This window comes from Oryzias latipes, chromosome 20 (genome assembly GCF_053564925.1).
Source record: "Oryzias latipes strain Hd-rR chromosome 20, Olatipes_Hd-rR_3.1".
Classification (NCBI taxonomy): Eukaryota; Metazoa; Chordata; class Actinopteri; order Beloniformes; family Adrianichthyidae; genus Oryzias; species Oryzias latipes.
The window spans coordinates 8,537,888-8,547,540 of record NC_136256.1 but is presented as its reverse complement, the minus strand read 5'-3'; the positions used below and the strand labels follow the sequence as shown (position 1 = coordinate 8,547,540).

The 9,653-nt window shown below is 41.0% G+C and overlaps 1 protein-coding gene across 1 annotated transcript; it reads left to right on the top strand.

The window, feature by feature from the left end:
• Nucleotides 1-2,198: 2,198 nt before the first annotated feature.
• Nucleotides 2,199-6,910, top strand: LOC144988278 (uncharacterized). The gene is made up of 3 exons (XM_078938539.1): nt 2,199-3,086; nt 3,166-3,372; nt 3,972-6,910. The coding sequence occupies exon 3, from the start codon at nt 5,775-5,777 to the stop codon at nt 6,654-6,656; it is 882 nt and encodes a 293-aa protein (XP_078794665.1). The 5' UTR covers nt 2,199-3,086; nt 3,166-3,372; nt 3,972-5,774; the 3' UTR covers nt 6,657-6,910.
• The last annotated feature ends 2,743 nt before the right edge of the window (nt 6,911-9,653 follow it).

The window sequence follows — 9,653 nt, the reverse complement described above, 5'->3', positions numbered from 1 at the left end:
GCGACGGCCCTGCTGGCCCTGGCCTGGGTGGCGGGCTTGGTCGCCCGGGCGGCGGTTGTTCCCTGCCGGTTCCCGTGTGGCGTTGGGGGGATTCCGGCTGCCACTGCTGCTGCGGTGGGGTCTTGGGGTGGGGATGGCTGGGCACTCTCCCTCCTTCTTTTCACGTTCCACCATTCATTTTAGAAGAACATAAACACTCACCTGAGCACAGGTGTTAGCTCACCTTTGCACTAACAGTTTGCATGATTGAATGACTGAAATATTTCACACTAGTTGGTTTTAAGGCATAAGTATGCGTGTGAACACTATCTGTTTTGTGTACATGTCGACAGGTGGACATTTTTGCAGCTAGCAGGTGTGTTTATAACATTTGATTGTGTGTGTGGACAGGCTCCGCCCTTTTTTTGTTTGTTTTTTTTTTACTACATTTGAACCTTACCATAATGATTAACAACCAGTAAACTTGTTGCTTTATGCTGCTTCATGGTCTTATCCCCCTTCCCCTCCTATTATCACCCCCTACCCCCCCTCTCTCTAACGTCCCTCTCTCTTCTTCCCCTCTTTCCTTTTCCGTCCGGTCCAACACCAAAGATTTTCAGACATGATTGAAATTAATAAAGTTTGCCTCAATTACAAAGGGGTTTATTCAGACATACCTTTGGTTTGTCTGAAGACTAATAACCCCTCTTGTTAAAGTAAAATATGTCCAACACAAGAGGCCCTCAGCTCTCATCTGTCTGCCCAGCTGTTGGACAGGACAAGTTGAAAAAAAAAAAGAAAAAAAAAAGGATTCAGATCAATTCAATTTTATTTAGCCCAAATTCACAACAACAGTCGTCTCGATGGGCTTCGTATCGATCCTGTGCAGAAACATATTTACTGTCATTCAAGTGTGCAAGACACAATGAAATGTCCAAGAATCTTTTCCTGGTTTCTGCCTGAATTTTGTGGCAACACCTGCCTTCTTCCTGACCTTTGATGGACACCATCAGTGACCAGACTGACATCACGTAACCAGTTCACTCCAACATAGTCCAGCACAGTAACTAGAGAGCTGACTATGTCATCAGCTGTTGTTGTGTCCATCAACTCAAGAAACTCCGCTGTGACGGTCTCTTCATCACCTCTAATAAATATGCACAGCTGTGCATATCTGTATCTGTGCTTTCATTAATAGTGTCCGAATATACAATAAATGACTGGATTCCTTAATAAGGCGCCCAAGTCTCCTCAGAGATGTTGGATCTGTAATCATAATCTTTGACAGACTGCTTTTTGGGATCAAGACTTCTGCAGCCTTCAGTATTTTTCAATAGGTTCAGCATCTGAAAATGGTTTGGATGTTTGCTCCAACTCGTCTGCAATCAGGTGTATGTCGCTGCTCCGCTGACGTCACGCTGCAGTAAATGCAGACGTTTTTCTTTCAGTCCAGCTTTTACTTGGTATATCCTCTCTTTTCTTAATTGCAAATAGTAAAACTTTCCTCATCGTCTCATTGTCTCATAGTATTGCTGAATGTTATATTCTTTGAGAACTGCTACCTGTTGATGACATAACAAGCACGCAGGTTTTGCTTTCAACTCCGTAAACAAATTAAAACTTTGTCCATTTTTCAACCCTTTTTTTCTTTTTGACAACATTTTGGTCATTAGTGTGTCACTACTGATCATTCTTATAACAATGTAACAGCAGTGGGGCTTGCGGGGAACCAAACTACATCTTATTCAGACACAGAGCCATTAGGTTTCACTTTAGGAAAGATATGCATTTTCACCTGTTTTGCTCAGCCTTTGCTTCCCCTAGTGGCGGAATTGCGCATTTCGGTTATTTCTTTAAAAAATCGTAACTCGCCACAGGAATGGACTAGAAACATTCTTATAATTTTTACTCTTCATGACTGGGCCGGATTGAACCATCTAGCGGGCCGGATATGAAACAGACAGGAGTCTGCATCAAAGTGACTTTGTTTCTATCATCTCACTCATCTTAACTCTTTGTGTTTGACAGACAGAAAATTCTATTCAAGGCTGTGGAAAATGGACAAAAGATCAAAGGAAACATCACTGTCATGAAGAATACAAATAATTACATAATGAAATAAATATCCTGACAGCATTTTGAATCAATACAAGTATGGCCAAATGAACTATTGTGATATGTCGGCAAAAACCTTTTTCTAATACATCTAGTGTGGCGGCTCCCTGTTCTTTCATCTCATTGCTAAACTGATCCAAATGGCTCTTTGAGAGCTACGGTTTAGTGACCCCTGGTCTAGCACATCCACGTGCATTCCAGGTTTGTACTGGAACATTATCATGTATAAAGTAAAATGTTTTGTTAAAAAACAATGCTGTTGCATAATGAGGAAATAAAACAATTTATGTTATTAATTATTATTTATTTAACATCTTTAAATCCGCAAGGACCCCAGTCGTCCCAGTGGGGTGTGACTGTTTGAAAATGTTGTGACAAGGTTGATGGAACCATTCCTTGAAAAGGGCAGCAATATTCCCACGTGCCATTTCTTCACATCGCTGTCACTTGCGCAACGACTGCTTAGCCGGAAAACCACCAGGATTTGGTAGGAAATTCCTCTATATGCTAGGCAGACAGGCCGCGATTAATTCACCACATAAGTATGTTGCAGGTCTTTTGTTGCTCTATGTTTATGTGGTTCTAATTTGTGTGTGAAAATGCTATGAAAATAACAACTTGTCTTTTTTATTAGGTTTTTTAAACCACTGGTGCCACGCTGACTGTGTATGCCACCAAAAGGAAGAAGAGCATCTACACTCGCAGCAGCATGCACAGTGTGGTTCAGACTAAGAATACTACCAAAATGAAGCCAAACAATGTTGTCACGGTGCCTCTGTCAGCTCACCTCCCCCCTCACAGCGCTCCTACTCTGCTGATTGGAACCAGCTGCCTTTCATCACCTCATCATCCTGCCGGCCTTCATAAGGGAGTTCCACCCCAGCATCCATCGCCAGGTCGTTAAACTCACTTTGGTTCTTATGTCTGGCCTTTTAGTCAAGTTTAAGATTCCTGTTTGCCTTCTACTTACCACGCCTTGTACTTACCTTCAGGTTCATTCCCACGGGTCAGACTGGTTCCTCCTCATCAAGAGCTAAACGTCTAACTCTACTCTGGTTCCACTGTCCTCAGCTTCCACGCCTTGCTCCAAGCTGGTTCCACTGTCCTCGGCGTCCACGCCACGCTCCAAGCTGGTTCTGCTGTCCTCAGCAACTTCCCAAGCTTTCCAAGAAAATCTGTACACCATTGGAAAAGTAAATCATTTCCAAGAACTTCCTGATTCTGAGTTTACTTCCGGGTTTCAGCAACTGGGTCTGCTACATCTTTGACGCCAGGATTGTGAGTGATGGCTGAAATATACTCGGTGAATTTTAAATCATTTGCAAATATGTGTGAAAATTTATTTTTTGTTTAATTTTATAAATCTCATTGAAGGAAAAAACCCATTAGTGTTGGTCTCCTAAGATGACAAAGTAAAAAACAAGTTTAATTGAATTGATTTAACATGGCTCCACCCATGGTGCGGCAGTAACTGTCTTATTTACATAAGAAAAGCAGCTGTTCACAGCTTATTTAGGATATAAGCTAAAAGTCTTCCAGCCGAACGACTGCCCTGTGGGCTTTACAGGTAGAAAAGCAAAATGGCTGCTCCTCTGTACTTCTAGTGTTAAAATAAACAATTGGGTTCTGTTGCTTGTTTTCCCTTATAAATTTTAACCATTAGAATTTATCAGTAAATTGATACTGAAAAAAAACTTGTAAAACCATTCTCTTTTTTAAGCTAAATTTTCCCGATAAACTAAGAGGAAAACAAGTGCTTCCTGTTTGGGTTTTGAGAATTTTTATTTATTTATTATTACCTTGAACATTTATTTGAGACAGTTTGTGTGGTTCATCAAGATCTTCTTTCTCTCATCTTTCATGCTCTGTCTTACCAGGTCCCGGCTGTTGAGCCCCAGAGGCATTGGCATTGAAAGTCCCCTCCACCAACCTCTCAGAGTATTATTGGCCATCATCAGCCCAGATTCAGGCTGACCTCCTGTCGAGCATGCCCTGCAAAGGTTTGATTATCCTGTCTTATGCGAGGAACTCGGGAACAGTGCATCTATTTCCTGTGCAATGTTGAACCATCTTCAAGGGTTTTTTTCTCCTAGAGCTCACTGATCCTTGGACTCTGTTTCGGTAAAACACTGATGTTTGTGCCTGTCATTGATTGCTTAAGTGTTCTTAGGGTCCTTCTGCAGAAGGACCCTAAGAACACGACTGCTGTGAATAAAAATTGCTAATTGCTGTCTTTGGATTGTGTGCTTACTGAGTAAGCTTTATTTGCAACTTTTTAGGTTATCAAAAAAGGGGTGTAACAATTAATTGACTTAACCAATCAGATCAATCTTTTTGAGGCAAGTTGTTAACCTATATCAATTTAAAATGAAATAAATTCATTATATCGATATTGGAAAATGCCATTTAGGTTGAGTCATTATAGATTTATTTTACATATAATGTAAAAACGACCAAGTGCATCACAGAAGACAGCCAACATGTAATGTCTGCAGAAACTCATCATTGTTCCAGTCCAATGTCTGGTGCGCTAGACAGTTCAAGTAATGTGCTAGAATATTAAAATGTGTTACAATGTGCTTGAATGTTCTAGTAATGTTCCCTATGGATTATTTGAATGTGGAAAAACAACAGTGGGCTGAAATTTAGGAAACTAAAATATAAATGGCTTTGACATTCATTCTTAACTTGTCTGTTGCAAGAAATACAAAAAATCTGCAAAACTTTACCAGCACTGTTCAGTACCAGGTACTAATCTCTAAGGCTGCCTTTACACTGCAGGTCTAGATGCCCATATCCGATTTTCTGACTATATCCGATTATTTTGAAGACCCGCTTACATCATCTTTTAAAACTGACCCGTATCCGATATTTGCATTTACACTATACAATGCTGACACCATCAAAGGTAGACGTTATAACCCGGAAACGGAAGTAAAACAACGGATTTCCTTTTCCGGGTCAGAACGTCTCCAATAGATACTAACAATAACAATGGATGCCGATGCAAATAGAACCATACAGTGTCTTGCTTTCCATACCATTTTGAACAGTCGCCAAAGATATCTGCAAATCATTGATCTTGTGCGGCGTCGGAGAAAAAAAGAGGAGAGCCCTCGTTGCAGCGTGGGCGAATTTAGCGATGATCGCTGCAACTTCTGTTCAAAGGGAGGTTTGGATGCATCAACGGACTCAAGACTGGTGGGATCGCATTGTTGGAACCTGGGATCAGGAACTGTGGGTCGGCAACTTTCGTATGCGACAAAAAACCTTTGAGATGTTGTCTGTGCGGTTGTCACCAATGCTCTCTTACGAGGATACGACATTTCGCCAGGCAATCCCAGTGCAGAAGCGTGTTGGAGTTGGACTATGGTGGCTCGCGACAGGAGCGGGTTATCGAACACTGGCACATCTGTTTGGTAGAAGTGATGCATCAGTGTGCCTAATAGTCCAGGAGTTTTGCCATGCCGTACGACATGAGATGATGCGTGAGTACATCAAGCTGCCAGAAGGTGAGGAGCTCCCAACCGTACTCCTAGGATTTAAGAATCGACGGGGGATCACGTGACCGCCCGACGAAGATGGACGCTTGAAAGAGACTCTCCTGTTAGCCGTGCACAAAAATATTGATTTCTCCCAGAAATTCCTTCGCAATTCAAATTCTTTGTCTGCAGTCAGTCATGTCTACCCCACAGACGGCAAAGGAATGCGATGTTTTTACTCGAGCTCGCAAAGCCACAGCTCAAACCACGAAAAAACCCGCAGTGCCAGAGAACGCCGAAAGCAGCAAAATGGCTAACATAGCAGATGTTTTAACGGAGCTCAAGTCACTCCGCTCGGAGTTTGGACTCAAGCTGGACGGCATCAACAGCAGCCTCGGAGAAGTTACCAATGCTATAACGACCTTGGAAGGGAAAGTGGCTGAGGTGAAGCGAGATGTTTCGGTGCACACTAAAAGCATAAAAGAAGCAGAAGACAGAGTGGCGGCGGCGGAGGAGGAACTCGAGAAGGTGCAGGCGGGATTGGCCTCCGCCACGAAACAGTTGACAGACCTGCAGATGAAGACGGACGACCTAGAGAACCGTAGCAGGCGAAAGAATCTACGTTTGTTCGGTCTCAAAGAAGGTTCCGAGGGAACGCAGCCGCTAATCGATTTTATCCAGGAAATGCTGCCGAAATGGCTGGGACTTGGTCCCGACAGGTTGCTGGTTCTGGAGAGGGCGCACCGCACCTTGGCGGCGGCTGGACCGAATCGACACCGAGCTGTCCTTATCCGATTTTGGAAGTTTCAGGATAGGGAGATGGTTTACCGTCTCTCATCACAAAAGAAGATCCAGCATGATGGAAATAACCTCGCCTTTGTGCAGGATTTCTCCGCGGAAACGATGCGCAAACGGCGGGAGTTCAACACGGCCAGAAAGCTTTTCACTGACATGGGAATATTTCGTGGATTTCACGTGAACCCCTGCAAGCTGAGAGTGGTCCATCACGGGAAGATCCACCTCTTTTCATCTCCACGAGAGGCCGAAGAGTTTCACGGTGAACTCCAGCAAAAGAAATGAAAAGCGCTCTACACGGCGGCCGCAGGTAACTGATGATAAATGTTAACGGAGCCAGAAACGAGGTGCTGCCAAAGACTCATTTAAAATATACATGTTCGGGAGAGTTAACTAAATGTAACGTAACGTGCACGGTTGATGATGGAGGGAGACGGACGTTTAAACTCGGGTGGATTAGCTGCTCCTCATGTTAATGTGGATCAGTGATGCGCAGGTTCTCCGAGGAAACTGGGGTCACACGGGGACAATGTTCAAGTTCAAAGCGCTTCAGTTTGGGAAGTGCGGGGAGAGTGGGGAGGGGGCGGGGTTCTACGTCTGGCAATGTGTGTGTGTTTTGTTTTCTGTTTTCCTCTCATTTTTTTCCATTCCTTTTTTAGGTATTACATCAGCAGTGTTCCTCAAAGTTGGTATATTAACAGAGATTCGGAAAATGTTTTTTCTTTTCCTGTCCGTAAAACTAAAACTCAACTATGTCTAAAATAAAAATCACCAGCTGGAATATTAGGGGGTTAAGAGAAATGACCAAAACTACACAAGTTTTCAATAGAATCAAACAACTCAAGTCCCAAATAATATTCTTACAGGAGATACACTTAAGAGCAGCAGAAGTTGACAGATTAAAAAAATATTGGCCTGGAAAGATTTTTTGTGCACCATATACTAATTATGCTAGAGGAGTGGCTATTCTTATCCATAAGTCACTGCCATTTCAAATTATGAATGTAATTTATGACAAATATGGACGATATGTTATTGTCCAAGGTAGCATAACAACACATAGATTAAATATAGTTAGTATCTATGGCCCAAATATTGACAATCCAGCATTTTTTCAAATTTTTTTCCTTACTCTATCTGCTCTGCAAGGTATGTATATTATTGGTGGGGATTTTAACTGTACATTAGAACCAGCAAAGGATCGCTCCACTAAACTTGATTCAACCCATGTACAAACTAGAAAAATACTTTTGCAAACATGTAGGGACTTGGATTTGGTTGAGATATGGAGAAAACAACATCCAGATACAACTGAATTCTCCTGTTTTTCTAGTACCCATGGCACACACTCTCGAATCGACTATTTTCTGATATCTTGTGGACTTGTGACAGCGATTAATAAGTCCTGGTATGATAGCATTGTCATAAGTGATCATGCTGCTGTATCAATGGAACTCCATGTAGATTCTTTAATTTATAACTGTAATCGGTGGAAATTTCCTGTTGAGCTGTTACAGGACACACAATTTACCCTATTCGTGGAAAAATGCATAAATACTTACTTTGAATTTAACCGTGACCAAACTGACGCATGTACTCGATGGGAGGCATTTAAAGCATACATTCGAGGAGAAATTATCAGCTTCACAAAATCCAAAAAAAAAAGACAACAAATGGAAATGGAAACAGTTGAGCGACAAATTAGATTGCTGGAACAAGAATTATACCGTAATTATAGTCAAGATAAGGCCAAAGAAATACAAATTCTAAGAGTAAAATACAATAAATTGTCCACGGACAAAGTTGCGAAACATTTAATGTGGCTAAAACAATCTTATTATGATCAAGGGGAAAAATGTGGAAAACTATTGGCGTGGCGAATTAGGAAACAACAATCGGACAGAGCCATCAACAGCATCAAAACATCTGGAGGTGACATAAGTACAAATCCAGCAGAGATTAATAACACATTTAGGAGCTTTTATGAGCTACTATATACATCTGAATGTTCAAATAATTGGCAAAATCAAAACTCATTTTTAAATAAGTTGAAATTCCCAACATTATCAAAAAATCAACAACAGGAACTGGAATGTAATTTAACTACAAAAGAAATTTCTGAGGCGATCCAAAACATGCAGAGTGGTAAGGCTCCAGGACCAGATGGTTTCCCCATTGAATTTTACAAAAAATTTGCAGACAAACTTTTGGCCCCTCTATTGGCAATGTATGAAGAATCTTACACTAAAGATATTTTGCCTCCATCCCTGAGACTTGCATCAATAACGTTAATTTTAAAACCTAATAAACCACCAAATGAATGCTCATCTTTTCGACCTATAAGCTTGATGGGCTCTGACATTAAAATACTTTGCAAAGTTTTGGCCAGAAGGTTGGAATCACATCTTACAGACATAATTAATAACGATCAGAATGACTTCATTAAAAATAGATATGGATTTCATAACATTCGTCGTCTCCTAAACATAATGCATAGCAAAAAAAACTCTAAAGATGCAGCTATATTGTCACTAGATGCGCGTCAAGCATTTGACAGGATTGAGTGGGGGTTTCTTTTTAATGTACTTCCTCGGTACGGCATTGGAGAAAACTTCCTGAAATGGATAAGACTTTTATATACAGATCCAACTGCTGAGATATTGACAAACAATAATATCTCCAAACCATTTACTCTCCAACGATCAACTAGACAAGGATGTCCACTGTCACCTCTGTTTGTTTTGGCTATTGAGCCTCTGGCTATTGCCATAAGGTCTCATAACAAAATTACAGGTGTAAAAATTTGTGAAACCGAACATCGTATAGCCTTATATGCCGATGACATAATTCTATTTTTGACAAACCTGAAAGACTCCATTCCCCAATTAATTAATCTAATTGAATCATTCGGAATTATATCAGGATATGAAATAAACAATGCTAAATCCGCATTAATGCTTCTAGATAAAAATGAAAGAACGAACCCAACTCTGGATTCACCATTTGCAATGGCAAATGAAGGCTTTACATATTTAGGGATTAAAATTTGCCCTGATTTGACACATTTGATTTCTTTAAACTTTGATCCCTTGGTGGACAAAGTGCGTGAGATGTTAAACAGATGGACTCAAATGCCCATATCCATGATTGGCCGTATAAATATAATCAAAATGCTTGTTTTACCTAAATTTTTATATCTTTTTCAGGCTTTACCACTTCCTTTACCAGAGACCTTTTTTCAATGCATTAATAGTTTGTTTAATCAATTCATTTGGAATTACA

Coding starts and splice junctions, on each gene's coding strand:
- LOC144988278 (XM_078938539.1), top strand. CDS start 5,775: ATGTCTACCCCACAGACGGCAAAGGAATGCGATGTTTTTACTCGAGCT.